The sequence below is a fragment of the Bacillus rossius genome, chromosome 3, assembly GCF_032445375.1.
Source record: "Bacillus rossius redtenbacheri isolate Brsri chromosome 3, Brsri_v3, whole genome shotgun sequence".
In the NCBI taxonomy this organism is placed as follows: Eukaryota; Metazoa; Arthropoda; class Insecta; order Phasmatodea; family Bacillidae; genus Bacillus; species Bacillus rossius.
In genome coordinates, this window is record NC_086332.1 from 40,359,382 (window position 1) to 40,375,927 (window position 16,546).

Below are 16,546 nucleotides of genomic sequence, written 5' to 3' on the forward strand. Positions count from 1 at the left end.
TATGTCTGGATGTTATACTGGCACACACACACACACACATACACACACCTACATACACAGATAGATAAAATACGTGTGTGTGTTAAAGACGATCTTCCTGATTGAAAACAATGTGATTTTTCAGAAATAAAATTTTTAGGAATAAAATTCATGTACCTATAAATATTTTTTCTTCAAAAACTTCTAAAATAATACATAACAAAGGTATTGGTCAATAGTTTGTGACTAAAATTTTAGTTGAACCAATTGTTTTAAATGTTTGTTTGAGCTTTATTTATAACATGGTGGAATGATAATACTATAGCTACTAAAAACTTAAACGCTGCAAAACTAAAAAAAATTTTTTTTTGCAAAACTGCGCGACCCCGGAGAAACCCCCGGAATGGCCATCGCATGGGGAGCTCTAAGAAAAGTAACGGTCTCCCCATTTGGAAGCCACCCTAGAAGGATTTTTTTTTTTACCACGCACCGTATCTTTGGTAGCCTGACTTGTTGCAAGGGACTGTATTTATACCAGAAAAATGCCGCCATTTGCCTGAGCAATCCGCCTTGGAGGAGCCGGGGCGCGAACCCGGGTTCTACAAGTCACAAGGCAGGCGCTCTACCCCAGAGCCAGAGTGGTAGAGCGGAGATATGCACCCTTCTTTACTCTAACAGGATGTTATTAGCACAAATAAAAAACAAAACAATTAATATCCTGTGCTTGATATCTTTACTCTAACAGGATGTTATTAGCACAAACTGACTTTTGGCAGCAATCATGGACATTTACGGTATTTGTAAACTGACGGATTATGTACAGAACAAGAAAATTATGTCTGTTAAAAAAATTACTGAATTAAGAAGAAGTAATTCAGGTAATAAAACAAACCATGCGCTAAAATCAACGAAACAATAAGTACAAGTTAACGTAAAAGTTTTTGAAGGTATTTACGTCTACTGCATTCAACTCCATTGTGAATTTTTAAAAGAAAGGCGAAATCTCTGCTTACAACGAATTCACGTTCTCCACTACGGAAAGCTGGCATGCGGCTTATTCGCCAATAATGTTACTATGGCGCCGCTGCGGCCTGTAGTTGATATGCTGCAGCTTGCTGCACGGTCATATAGACAGGTCTGGCAACATACCTTCATTCTCCGTCAGCTTAATGAAGCTCGTGGCGGCCTGCGAACTAACGGCGCTAGTAGTAGTTGAGCCAAACATTAACATTGTGTTAAATGTGAGTTTCGTATAAAAGTAGAAATATCTTTCGAAACTCTGTTTAGTTTTAAATTTCGGTTACAGTTGAGCGTTTTAAATTTTTTGTGAGCTTTTTCGAGGTTAAATGCATTGCAGTAACGTGTAGTTAGTTGTCAGTTAAAAGTTGGGAATTCAGATCCCAAAAAAACTGAGATCTTCCATAAGAAAACATGTTTTAAATGTTAAGTGCGTATTTAAATCAAGAATTTTCTTTCCTATATCATTTAATCTTCGAGCAAGTGTCATTCTTTCAAATGTGATTTTTTTTTAAATCCAGTAATTCTTTTTTAATCTAATAAGGGGCGAGTCCCAGATGTTTGGGTGCAGTGGTCAAATGCATGGCGTGACAATCTGCGAGTTCGGGTTTCGAATCTCACTTATTACAATTTATTTTAGAAATTTATTTTTGATTACAGAATTTAAATATTTTCGAACAGTTAAATTGAATAATTGGATGAGTTTTTTTATTAAAATAAACATTTACTAGGGAACAAGGAAAATGTTTTAACCAATGCCCGCATCCTTCTTCCAAGGGCCCATTATCATAGGGTCCGCCCCCAACCGAGGCTTATCTTTACTTCTGGGAAGGATTTGCTTGAGTCAGTCGCGACAGTTCCTTAGCCCGAACACGACTCCGCATTTAGGCATGCCTGCAGCACCGCTCACTTGCCAATGCACGGCGTTCTCTCAGTGGCGGATGGCAACTCTTAGAAGTGTAAGCGAATAGGCTAGACAAGGGTTTCCAGTGACGGGGGAAGGCCCCTTCTGTCCCACAGTCTCTAACCCGCTGTTCTAGTGCGGACTACCAGCAGTCCGTGGGGTAGCCCTCTTAGTCCCAACCTGATTCCTTAGCCCTTGTCAGTGTCTCTCCTTTCTCATTACGTATTTTAAAACTTGCTATTACTTCTTACTATGACTATTTTAGTTTACCAAATATATTATATTCCAGGTACTTTTACTATCTTAAAGTCCCATTTGGCTTACCATTACGTTTGTTACGTTCCCTAATGTTTACAAAAAAGACTATATACAGGTTTATATTGCTATACGCGGGTCCGCCATCTTGACAACTTTGGCTCGTGAGTACAGCAGAGAAATAGAACATGTTCTATTACGGTTTTCGCTAAGACTTTCGGGTATGAAAACTTTTATACCCAGAGCCAGACCCCTTGGAAGATGGTGGAACGTTACCTGAACGAGATCAGGCGCGCTAACAAAATAGGTATGAGAACTGCTGAGGAAATGGGTATCGCGTGGGGCTGGCTTAAACCATCTATTCGTTTACAGGGACCGCCACACTCCACAACACGCCTCATTTCTACCGGGCCATGACGACTGTCATATCCGACACGTCTTTACTCTACCGAGCATCCGAGGCAACTCCTTCAGAACTCCCGCACCCGCTGCTACAGCGCTGGCGTCGCCCACCACTCGCAGCGCCGCAGTAATTACTTACAAATTTTCTCCATGTGTCGCCCTTACCAAACAGCTGCAAACGCACGTACTATAAACACAGCAACACAAATATGAAAAATAAAATAACATGCTGATGTCGCTGGGGATGATCCCGTTTGGCGTGGTTAAAGTCCCGGTTGCTCAGATAGGTGGTAGAGGGGGTTCGAGCCTCGTGGCCTGGAGGATCAAGCCTAGCGCAGGTGTGTCACTCTCCCGCTCAATTAGCACCCTCCTGCTCAGGAACTGTCCCGGAGAGTACCGCAGGTTCATGTTGTGGAACGAGATGACGAACCTGAGAATCATTTATAGTCTATAATATAAAAATGAATCGCAAAATGTGTTAGTAAGCGCATAACTCAACAACGCCTGAACCAATTTGGCCAATTTTTTTTTTTTTTAATGTTCGTTGAAGTTCAAAGATGGTTTTTACGGCGAGAAAAATTCGAATAATTGCCGGAAAAACCCTAAAACCAGCCCTTTTCTTTTTCCCATACAAACGTTTTCTAACTAAAACGAGCACTCGTTGTTTAAACAATGTAGGTATGTTCCTAACGTAAAAGAGTCAATTTGCACTTTATTACCTATGTACAAAGTTCAATCATATCTATCAAAACAGTGTGCATTGGAGCACAGATAAACAAAAAAAAAATAAACCGAAATCGAATAGTTCAATTTGGTCGGCTTCGCGATATTATTTCATTTGTTTTACTTTAAAATGCATCAGTTTTCAAGTCATTACATCAGTCAAACAAAACCAGCGTTACCAAAAGTATTTCATAAGTTTAATTTTATATTATTTCATTTACCAATTTTAAATACGGCTTGAAGGATTTGACTCCAAGTCATATCAAATTTAAAAAAAGTTGAAACAACAACAAACTGTCAATGTCAGTGTTTTTTTCTTGGATTTTAGGTTACCTACCCTAATGAGTTTGCTTTTGTCAACTTATACTTACCTATATAGTGTTTTGTGCAGTGTTCATTTACCTATGATCGCTAATTATTGCATGTGACCAAATAATCTATAAAATAGATATGCCTCCTATTAGACGAATCAATTTAGGTAGAAGAACCCGAAATGCTACAAACCAAGCTAATTACCGATCTAATCATGCACTACAATGAAAATAAAAATTATTATGTTTCACATGATTAACAATAAAGAGATTACTTAATTTTTTTATTTATCTTTTTTATTTATATGTTTTATTTAATTATATTTCTTATTCACAACACCCTATCACCAGGGTGACGATTCTGTTCAGGAGAATTTTTTGCCCCGACTATAAAATATGTAGGAACAAAAAAATGTCACATTACAAATCATTTTGACAGGACTTTATTGCAATTTAATTAGGCAGTACGAAGTCTGCCGGGTCAGCTAGTTTAATATAAAAATAGATGTACCAACTTATCAAAAGATTTTATTGACTGTGGAGTCTCCTTCAGGAATATTTCGGACTGCTAATAAAGGATAATACTGGTTACTCTTCAATGATATGTCTGATGGTTTAGTGATAAGAAAACGTGGAAGGGTGCATAACCTGTTGTAGGAAATATGCGCCTGTCATGATTACTTCTTACGTCAAACAATCTGGACATCTAGCAGTCTCTGCGCTCACGATACAAAATTTTGGAAAATTAATGACGGAGCATGTGGTGTCACAGGCGAGCGGAATGAACGGCTTCCTGTACGACATGGAGGAGTCCAACCTCTCCCGCATCGACTACGAGGGTCCGGAGCCATTCCAGCTGTTCCGGGAGTGGCTGCAGGACGCGCGCAAGGCCCTCGCCTTCCCCGACGCGCTCTGCCTCTGCACACAGTCCCGGTGAGCGCGCAAAGCCTTCGCCTCAATGCCCCTCCCCACTCTCTGGAAGACACCTGTGGGAACCACTCCTACCCTCTTAATCCTTCCTTTATCTCTAAGTACCCTGAAGGGCTCGTTTCTACCCTCTATGTCCCACCCTCTCTCTGGAAGCGACCTTCCTGTCTCGCTCCTACTCTTTGTTCCCATACCCCTTCTCTCTCTCTCTCTCTCTCTCTCTCTCTCTCTCAGGAAGCCAACTTCCTGTCTTGCTCCTACTCTTTGTCCCCACCCCTTTTCTCTCATTCTGGAAGCGACCTGTCTCGCTCCTTACCTCTCAGTCTCCTCTCTCTTTGGAAACTACTTGCTGGGCTCGTCCAGTCTCCTGTCAAGCCATGTTTAAGACCAACACTTCAGATAGACTTTAAGGTACACACCACAACTTACATTTATTTATAACCTATATTATTAATTCCATATTTATTGCATCCTATGTAATATATCTAAAATAGTTTACAAGTTAATAGAAAACATTAATTAATATTTTCCCGTCTAGCACGCACTTGCCACGTTTATTAGAACGTATGGAAATTAAATTTGTTGTAATAATCTTCATCACAAAATGGGGAAAGTGTGGTATCCCTGGGGCCAGCCACTCGGCACAGACCCATGGTCGCGCTGACGCTCCGGTGCTGCTCTCTGTCGCAGCAGCGGCGAGGTGAGCGCCAGGACGGTGATCCTGAGGCGGCTGGAGGAGGACGGCTTCGTGTTCATGACGGACAGCCGCAGCAAGAAGTCCCAGGACCTGGTGAGTGAGGACCAAGGACTCCCTCGTCAGGCCGCTCCTTTCTCTCTCCTGCCAGGTCTTCGCCTATTTGTGATATTGTCAGGGATTATGGTTTGGCTCCCTTCCCCATTATTTCATCTTCATTTTTTTTCTTCAAATCCCACAAAAAAATAAAGACTAAACTTTACTGTGGCCATAATTATAAATGTGAATTGCGTATATCACATAACTTGTAGCAATAAACATGCAATTTTGCACTACAATCATGGTAAACTCGTTCATTAAAAAAGTCTTGATATTCAATATATTTATGCCCCCCTCCCCCCTCATTCTGGGACTACCCTAGGTATAATCAAATAATTTATTCCAACAAATTAAAAAAAATGTGCATATTGCTACATATTGCTTCATATCCATCTTCTCGCCATCTTTGCAAAGAGCATGTTTAGTCAACTTAATTAAAATTTTCAATCTCTGGTATTTGAGTAGGCTTTATTTAATGAAAATTTTTGACTTATAAATTGGACATATTATTTCCCAAAATAACTTTATTTTTTTTTATTTGTTGTAGCTTGATGTGCCAAAGGCCTTCCTTACTTTCTTCTGGGGCTACAAGAATAATAGCGACGAAGTCATATCCAGACAGGTACGTGAAATAATGAATACAATGGCATGAAAGACTAAATGTACGAGTTGAAACACGAATTTAATAATAATGCCTTCTTTTTTTTTCCATTTAAAACTATGAATTTATTATCAGCTGCTCGACCTCAGTTGCGCACGTCACAATAAGGCACAAAGCTGCGTGAAGAGAGAATGGCGTTTGCAATATGGCGCCAGCCGGATGAGATCGTCCCGGTCTTCGGGTCTTGTAACCGCGGAGAAACACCGCATGCAAGGAACCGCTACGCCATAGTGGCGAGGATCTTGGCTGGCTGCAGTCGGGATGAGAACCACGCCAGCACTGCAGCACTGCCGAGCGGACAGCGACCTGCCCTGCTGCCTTGCACGAGAGACTCTTACCAACAGTTTTTTATATTAGTTTTATAAATTCGAAAAAAATGGCGTGATTATCGTGTCGTAATCAAATGATTTGGAATCCACCGACTTCACGTAGACCGTTCACCAGCATAAACCAATAAAATAGCTATAAAACTCAAATAGGGTTCGGCTGGCGGTGAGTGAAAATTTTTTTAGGGGGTGGCTGTATATAGGTTACGCTGAACACTCACATAGTCCGAAATTAGTTTAAATCCCTCATATATGCAGAAGAGTAAGTAAACTTAGAAATGTTGGCTTTTCCATCGTTACCCTGGTTACAAACTTCAACAAATAAGTTTTATAAAATTACGAATCAAAGGGTAAGTTTCCTCTTTTCATATTTGTAATAAAATGAATTCCCAGTTCATCAAAAATTTGTCGTTCATAATATTTGCGTTTGAAAGATTCTGTAAAAAACATTTTTTGTTCCACAGCAGGCTGTCTAGGGGGAAAAAAATTACATGATGAAAATTTAAAATATCTGCATCGGTTGCCACTTAAGCTTTCTCTCTTCTTATTTCAGCAATGTTTAATATAACAACGATCACGGGGCAGAAGCAGAGTGGCGCAGTGGAAGCGTGCTGGGCCCATAACCCAGAGGTCCGTGGATCGGAACCATGCTCTGCTAAATTGTTTTTTGTAAATTTTTCCTGTTGAATTTCAAAGTTAACAAAAGTGTATTTTTAATTTCAAAATTGAAGGTAAAAGAAAGTGTCAATCGCATTTTCGGTGAAATATCTATAATTTTAGTAACTAAATTCAAGTGGAATTTAGATTTCTAATTTACTTAATGTAATTCCAAACTTCATCGTTAAATCTCAAGTAGTTTACGAATACTTTAAATACAGAGTGTTTTTTTTTTTTTTTTTTTTTTTAGATTTTCATGTCTTCATAACTCCCTTTATTTTTACATCAAAAAACAATACTTTCTATCAATTTTTTGACTTTATTTCTCACATGGATTCGCATTCACAAAATTATGCATGATATCATTATTAAAACTAAGGTCGCATAAGCACCCGCCAATGTTTCCTGCATATCCGACGCCCTACACGCGTCTTGTAGGCACACGTCATCTCCCACCTCCCCTTCCCCCTTCCTTCCCCAGAAGTGGTGCAATGTTAAAAACACTTAAATCCTATTCGGGAGAATCTATTTTGGAAAACCCCCATCCTCCCATCATTTGTTTCCATGCTCTCATAAAATAACTCAAGGCAAATGTTGGGATGGCCGATTACTTCATCTATATTCTGATTTATGTTGTGTGTTCGTGTCCCTAGTGTTAACGCGCTATCGTCAAGAATAGCACACTATAAGAAATTTCATAAAAAAAGAAACTTGTCCAGGATCTCGAATTGAAGTTCTTTGGATTAATGTTCGGTAGTCAAAATGGTGCGTGGTAGTAAGACGAGATTAATTTTCACTGAGGTCCTCGGATAAGGCGTGGATCATCAACTGTAAAAATATCGAATGCATATACCAGGTTTCCCCTCCGTCGCACAAACATGGATTAATGATGTAGTACGGACCTAGAGTGCACGCGCAAGCTTCGCAGTACAATATTTATGTCCCCAACATATTACTATGTCAAATACAAAAATACATGTAAAGGTTTTAAAAAAAAAGTGTACTTTGCAGTTCCTTTACACACCCTTGTGTTATCGTTACACCAGCGGATTTTTAAAAAGTTATTTAGTAGAATATTGTGCCAATGTTGGAATGATTTGCTGGGAAAACATATAATGGCAAGCAGGTCTTCATTCTTCCTGTTAGTCAATGTCACCCACTCACGAACTTCATTGGCTCTGATAAAGATGGTAAACGGTACAACAATTTCAGCCCTATCTAGTGTCTTATACTTGTCCTTCGCCAACCTAGCTGCTCTCCTCTGCGCTCCCTCCAGTTCTCACTCGGAAAACCCTGTGTATGAACCTCACATGCCGCAACATATTCCATCATCGGGTGCACTGTAGTCGTATAGACCTTTTTCTTACGTGCATTTCTTCCTCCCTTTAACATTTCTACTTTGTTCAGCTGCTTTCCCCACCATAAGTCTCCTTGTAGCAGTTTCCCTAGATATTCCACCTGTCTCTTCTCCACTTCAGTTCTAGACACTCTTGTGCATGATGTTTTCCTCTTGAATTTGACAACTCTCATTCAGACTTCCTTTATCTGCATGTCATTTTTCAGCCCAATTTTCCAACCTGTACAATATCTTTCACCATGGTGGTACAACTCACATGAGTGCAGGTGAAGGTGATGGGCGCCGTGCGACAGCTGGAGCCCCATCAGTACTCAGACCTGTAAGACCGAGAGCCGCTGTTCTGCAAGCTGCGCTCACATATCTGCCACCAGGGGCAGCCTGTGGACTGGCAGCTCCACAAGGCCTCGAGCTAGAGAGTGGCTGTGTGAGTGCAGGTGAAGGTGATGGGCGCCGTGCAACAGCTGGAGCCTCAGCAGTACTCAGACCTGTACGACCGAGAGCCGCTGTTCTGCAAGCTGCGCTCGCACATCTGCCACCAGGGGCAGCATGTGGACTGGCAGCTCCACAAGGCCTCGGGCTAGAGAGTGAGAGCATGGCTGTGTGAGTGCAGGTGAAGGTGATGGGCGCCGTGCGACAGCTAGAGCCCCATCAGTACTCAGACCTGTACGACCGAGAGCCGCTGTTCTGCAAGCTGCGCTCGCACATCTGCCACCAGGGACAGCCTGTGGACTGGCAGGACCACAAGGCCTCGCACGACGCCCTGCGCGACCAGGTCCGTCGCGGGGTCAAGAAGCTGCCCATGCCTGACCATGTGTGAGTGTAACAGTTTCTACCGGGCTGGGCTCGCATACCTTAGGTATTTTCATAGGATGGTGTTTACTATGTCAAGTGGTGGTTGTTTTTTTATATTGAAAATGGTGAACAATGAACTTAATAACTAAAGATTTATTATATATTAGTTTGCTTTTCCTAATTATTAATAAAACTAATAGTATTGCTTTCTCTGCCAATTTTTCTGGTAGCCTATCCAACATTTTTACTTAAATGCCATGTATTTAATGAAATACGTGTGTATTGCGAACAATGTAGTGTTATTATAAGGAGTACATCAGTACATGATATAAAATACTTACGTATAGTCTCGACTCTTTTCTTAAATGGGACAAACATGTTGCTTATTTTACAAATCAAATTTCGTAAAATTGTAAATAAATTTTATGATCTAGGGTTTTTTATATCTGTTGAAGCAATTATAATGATTAATTCTTTGCAATGTTTCAGTCTGTTATGCAGTATGGTATTTTGTCCTTGGGAGGAATAAGCAAAACGTCAATTTAACCACTGATTACATTTCAAAAATTTATGAGTAATTTAAAAAAAAGTACTATATGTACTTATCCAAAATACATTTTAAACTTCTAAGAGGTTTTGATTAAAAAAAACTGTATATTAGAGCTGCAATAATGAGAATGTATCTAAGGGAAAATCAGTTACTTATGTAGCTAAAAATTATTCTACACAGGACATACAAAACATAAATTTAGGTACTCGTTCCTTTATTTCATAAAACAATTTCACAGAGAACTTTAGAGAATTTAATCCAAAAATTATAGTTATTCCTCCTGAAATATTAAACACAAAAAAATATTTTAAAATAAAAAAAATGTTCATCTATGGCTGGATAAAGAAAGATGGTACCCTCTGGGAAACTGGTTTTAAATTTTTGCACATAGCATGCCCTACCATACATTACTAGTACTATTGACATTAAAACATACGTTGAAAGCATATTTTCCTTATTTATTTTTTTCATTTTCCAACTAATTTGATAGCCAAGTGGCTAAGTGGCTAAGATTTTGGTACAAAAATAAATACTACTGGCACCACCTGCCTTTATGCTTCGGAACCAAGATGGCCGCCACCAGCAGATGACGTCACCATCGTCATCCCCTCGTTTGAACACCCACATGTTTGTCAACAACCTGTTGACTTATGTCACTGACCCCCATTTCTGGGGTTTTGTTTACTATTCTTCGCCTTTCCCCCCCCCCTTGAACACTGTCCCAGAACTGACTACCTACTACTACTACTTCTATTACCCAATATACACATATTTAACACCAACTTTTTAATATGCGGGGATTCCTCTGCATGATTGTTTGGCCGATTATATCCATGTGCATCAATTTGAATTTCACCCTTCGCATGTACAAAACGGAAGTTCTTGTGGTATGTACACTCTAAGATCTGTAAAAATATTGGTCCGGAAATTTTTCGAATTCATTTAATGCAAGTTAGAATGTAAATTTAAAAACTCTTTCTTTGAAGAGATTTCATAAATATTTAAGTAAGGTTTTATATACTGTTGTAACTTATGTACTTGTACTTCTTACTTTAAAAAATAATTTTTGACTTTATCTAAAGTTTTTATGAAACAACGTTATACTTTATCTTGTATTTAAATTAATTGCTTTATACAACTTTCAACTTTATGAAAACTGATGTAAGAGATCTTAGGTTATTTTTTATTTATCAAATGTTTCATTTTTTTAATTTTAGTAGTCAAAATACCACACATAGATGTAAGTGACTAGATTCACTCACACACAAGCTCGCTTTTACGACTGCTAAATTTCCTATTTAATTAAGTGATTTATTGTCAAAGTTATAAAAAAAGTTAAAAAAAAATTCAACTGACATATTTTCAAAGATTTATGAGAGAGAACTTGCATCCTATTGATTTTTGATATGATGGCAAGATTTATTTTACCTACGAGATAAAGGCCTGGCTGAATTTGGGCTTTATATATCCGAAGAATGTGCTCAAAATTTCCAATATGTCATTAATTCTTCAAGTGCAAAGATTTTATTCCCGGTAACTTGGATGAGGTGATACTTCAAACGCTTCACTGCAACTTTTTCGAACCCACTGTGATGTCTTAAAGTAAAACAGTAATTTTATTATTCTCTTTTTCTTATTAACATTTTATAATTTTTTTTTAAATCTTTGCCACTTGCTGTATACGGACCTTTCAGTTTGAGACGATATTGCAACTTGTATCCCTATAATTTTATAATAATCATCAATTTAGCAAATGACTTTGAGATATAGTTTGTTCGAAGGTCATAAAGTCAATTTCTCTTTTCCAGGGTGGCGTACAAACTGATCCCTGATGCTGTAGAGTTCTACTTCGCTAAGGCGAACAGCATAGGAGACAGACTGAGCTTCAAGAAGGTAGATGGCATGTGGACAGTCCGACGACTAATGGCATGAAGAAGCATGAATTACGACAACCCGTCCATCGACGAAGTATCCTCCTTTTCTTAAACTATACACATTACTTGCAGAATACCATCACTTGCAGATCTCAGAATATTTGAGAAAAAATAAAGTTAACAATATTGAATTATGATTTTACTGCCATCTTACATGTTTTCAGCAAAGTTAAAAAAAAATTGTGATAACTGCAGCAGTGTATGAAGCATAACATGTTTAAGATAATTAGGAATGATAAAGTGATACTTTTCCGCCTTACAACAGTTACAACTGTAAGTTCCTGTTTTATTTTTACACACAGTGAAAATTGTTGAGTATCTATGCCAATATTTCCGCCTTGGTTATTGAGACATGTCGAGAATGAATACGCGAAATATTAGGCCGGACGTTGTGATGCATTTCATTCTAAAGGAAATGACAGTAAAATTGAACTATTACGAAGAATAGCAAGATAGACATAGCCTTATCGCTAGTGGGAGGTGGAAGTTGCCGAAAGCCATTTGACTTCCTAGATCTACTGCCTCATACTTGTCCTCGCTTCCTTGCATTCCGTTTTCCCATACCCACTTCTACAGCCGATACCACCTGAGATACACACCTAACTCTGACTCCATATCGGTTACATGAGCTATCCTTGACATTCAAACACATGTTAGACAGGAAAAATTAAGGTGTATAAGTTTCAGTAGGTACTGTACTTATCTTTCCCGTTACGAGACATCAGGAACCTACGCAATATGGCCATATTCAAACGACTACATGCAAGTTTTTTTTTGTGGTGAATATAGTAAGAAAAGCTACTAAGTTTATAATTTATACCAACAGTATGTCCCTGTCGCAACATAACCGAGATTAATTTGTTTTCTTACTTGTCGCTGTGAAAGAAAAAACCTCCTCTCCTGATCGGAATTTAGAATGTTGTATGAAATAACATTTTATAAACAAGAAACAACAAGAAAATAATTACTTTCTGGACAAAAGACACCTCCCCTCCTCTTTTGTCATTTGACATACTTCTCAAGTACTGCCCTTTCAAAGCAATTTTAACGTAGATTTTTATTAATCTTTCACTATGTTTAAAATGGCTATGATAACTTTACAGAATTTTTTTGTTTCATTAGAAACAATGTACGATGATTTCCAAATAACTGGAAAATCTGGCGAATTAAGGTAAGTTTTGGCCAATTTTGAAGGTCAAGGTCATCCAAGATGGTGCCGTGACGTCACAAATCCAAGATGGTGGTCAACTCCATGCTTCACCGCCTGCCCATTTACATACACTTACACATCTCCTTAAATTTTACTATGAATTTTTATTATTCATCGAAACACAGCTCTATACAAAAATAATAACCAGTAATCAGATTGTAACAAATTATCTCATGTTTCCTTTAGTCGTAACGGAGGTAACCAATGAGCTGTGGGTCAGACAAAATGTTATGCATTAATTATTGGAATCAAAACAGCATTTCAACTTAATATTTTTAAGTTTTTCTTTGCGGTACTACAGTACGAAATAACTTTAAGAGGCTGTAAAACAAATAATTACTCGACCTCTGGTAAACGGGTTTGTTATTTGTGGTTTAAATGGCTTCCTGGTCCAAATACGTGGAGTTTATTGGCTCATGGCGAGAGCATGATTGTTTGTGGATGTTGAAAGTAATTATCATCACAATAACGTAAAGATAAATACATGCTTCGCTGCAAAATCAAGCTTCCAACTTTCAGGACTGACATGGTTCCGACTGATCTTCAGCGGGGCGATCTTTTGGGACGGAAAGCTCCACTGATCCTGCAAGGGACCTGTAGCCGTCACATCGAACAATAACTACGTAGCTCGTGGTACAGTACCTTCGTCACGTACATGTGTCGATGTGTGTTACCATTTTGGGACCCTGCCGCCTCGGCAATGTGCTGGTCAAAACACTCACCTAAAATACTTAACTGGTGCGTTAGAATTTATCATTGGCCATGAGTGTATATTAAGCTTGTTATTTGGCTTGTTATTAAGCCTTCTTCAACTTACCCTTCAGCGTGATGTTTGGATGCTGATATACTTCAACATAAATATAATCATTACAGCTCTGTTCCTATTTTTAGCATGACTTTGTGGCATTCCAACTTTTACCTCCCTCACATCTTTTCATTATACATTTCTTGACATGCCTCTTAATTAACTATTCATAGGTATAGACAAAGTTATCTTTAGTAGAAAGGTTTTTAGAATAGGAGGAAATCTATGCATTTTCGAAACCTTGAAAAATTATATATTTGTCATCAGGTTATTGTGATTGGCAGCATTGTTATAAGTCTAAATGTTTTTTTTAATAAGAATGTTAGGAATGTCTGTTTTTTTTATAAAATTATGATATAATGTTTTTGGCGTTTTGTGTGCTTCTAGCACGATGTATCCGCCTTATTTGACAGTCTAAATGTTATGAATAACACATTTAGTAAGATTATATTATGTTTAGAAGTTGTAGAATATTATATGTCCTCAGGGTTTTGTTGTACCCCCAGCACAATGACCGCCTTATTTTATAGCCAAAATGTTTTACGAAATAAGACTTTTATGTAGAAAATTATGTTTAGGAAATTTAAAAAAAAAAAAAAAGATTTTATGTCTTCGGGGTTTTGGTGTGCCCTAAATAACATAAAAAAATCGAAATAAATGAATGTATTCAAAAGTAAGGTGACATGGTGTAGAATATGAGAAGGTAAATGAGGAACGTGTGCACATTTAAAGTTAGGTACAGCATATAATTATGCATTTTTAGTACTATAAATTTTACTTGCAAGGTGAACGTTACACACACACTATATATATATATATATGTATATATATGTATATATATGTGTGTGTATATATATATATATATATATATATATATATATATATATATATATATATATATATATAGTAAATTCCAGCTAAATTCTTGCCCGACTCAGTTGTAAACGAGACATTATTGGATTTTTTTTTCTTCCGCAATATTTAGTTATTGAAAAATTACCACGGTTTTTTTTGTTAACACTGGAACATCTCTCGATAGATACCTTTTAATGCGATTGTATGTTACAATGCGACATCCATAGTTAGCAGTTTATTAAAGGCCTAAACACACTAACCATAATTAATTTGATTTTCTTCATCAAACGTTAAGGGAATTAAATATTTTTCAGTGAAATTAGTAGCTTACAGTCCATCTCGGGATAGGCCATTCATGTCTTAACATTCGAAGCGACCGGACTATATAGTGCTCTGATCGGCGGATGCCACGTGCAAGAACACCGTAAAACACACAGTCTGGTAGCCATCACGCTTAGTCGTGACTGCTGCTTACGCATGGGGTACACATTTCGTTACTCATCAACACGAGAAGCAGCGTATATGGATTTTTTTTTACATCGAGAGAATTTTTGAGAAAAATTGGGAATATTTTATTTTTTCAAACACTTGACTGTAACAAAATTTGAGGATATAGTGACACAGATTCGTTTAAAAGACAACGGTAAGACTTCCAGAGAAACAAAAAAAAAATAAACGGAAAAACACACAGAAACCATGACAAACACTCCTGAAATATATATTGTTTCGTTTACATATACATATGATTTATATAAATATTTCAAAACTAGCTAGTGCTCGGCATGCAATGCCTCAATCATTTTTATAATTTGTTTGAAGTAGGTACACAAATACAAAGCATCTCTCTATTCCTCTCTAATTCTCTATCTCTCTATATCTCTCTACAAATATATATCTAACTACCTCTCTCTATCCCAATAAATACCAGCCTCTCTCGTTGTCTGGTGTAATTGTTACCTCAACTGCAGCCGCTCTCGTGGTCTAGTGTAACTGTCACCTCAATTGCAGCCGCTCTCGTGGTCTAGTGTAACTGTTACCTCAACTGCAGCCGCTCTAGTGGTCTAGTGTAACTGTCACCTCAATTGCAGCCGCTCTCGGTAGATGCTCCCGGCAGGAACATGCTGGAATCTGTTCACTTACACCACAGGCATATCATAGCAGCATACCAAAAACTTTGAAAAAATTATTTTGCCTTTCCATACTAATAACTAGGATATAGGTATTGGTATATTTAAATATAAGCATTTGACATAAATTATCATTGGCATGTTATGTTCACCTTTTAAAGTAGTATAAGTAATTTTAGCATATTTGTTTCCCTTTTATGCAAAGCATATTATGTGTATTATGTACTTAGATAAACTCCGTATGGTTATAAAATTCTTATTTTTCACTATGACCATTTAATATAAAAGCTTGTAATTATAAGTTTTGCATTCAGTTCTACGACTGGATTCTATTGTATGTATGTTTTGGAATGATTTTGTGGTCATTGCACTTTAAGGTATGCACTTTCCTCATTTATCAAGTTGTGCATATAGAAGTGATTATTAAAAACCTTATCCATAGTAAATATTTTTGATCCTATTCTGATGATATGACAAATATTGTTAATAAGTTGTTTAATGCTTTTAATCGGAATATAGGTATGTATTGTAATTGTTTAATTTAGTGGAAATGAAATAACTGCAGGGCTATGTATGACATATTTTGTATGTTTTAAACTAACTGTTATGCACGCCTTTACAATAAAATAAAGTCTTGATTTTTTTTACTTCACCTTACGTGTTGACAATTTTTTTTCCGGATTAAACTGTCTTGGTGTTCAGTTGGTTACCTGAGGGGTAATAAAAATAAATAAGTTGCATGAAATAATCGTATATCTCACATCACTGATGGTTAGATTAAACTTATTTCTAAAGCTTTATGCGAGAACTGAGAATATTTTTCTTTACATTCATGTAGTCCTATATCAATAACTGAATATGTAAAACTAATATTGCGCTGTCAAAGAAAATATCTTCTACTGTATTTATAAAACTATTTTAAATTTGTTCTGTTGTAGTAAAAGTAGTACTTATTGTCTGG

At 37.5% G+C, this 16,546-nt stretch overlaps 1 protein-coding gene across 1 annotated transcript in view; it reads left to right on the forward strand.

The window, feature by feature from the left end:
- Positions 1-16,242, forward strand: part of LOC134530555 (pyridoxine/pyridoxamine 5'-phosphate oxidase-like) — a 39,697-nt gene extending 23,455 nt beyond the window's left edge. The window contains exons 2-6 of the mRNA XM_063365481.1: positions 4,364-4,524; positions 5,209-5,308; positions 5,859-5,933; positions 8,923-9,125; positions 11,463-16,242. Of these exons, the coding sequence (XP_063221551.1) occupies positions 4,364-4,524; positions 5,209-5,308; positions 5,859-5,933; positions 8,923-9,125; positions 11,463-11,586 (663 nt within the window). The 3' untranslated portion in view covers positions 11,587-16,242. The remainder of the gene's footprint in view (positions 1-4,363; positions 4,525-5,208; positions 5,309-5,858; positions 5,934-8,922; positions 9,126-11,462) is intronic.
- The last annotated feature ends 304 nt before the right edge of the window (positions 16,243-16,546 follow it).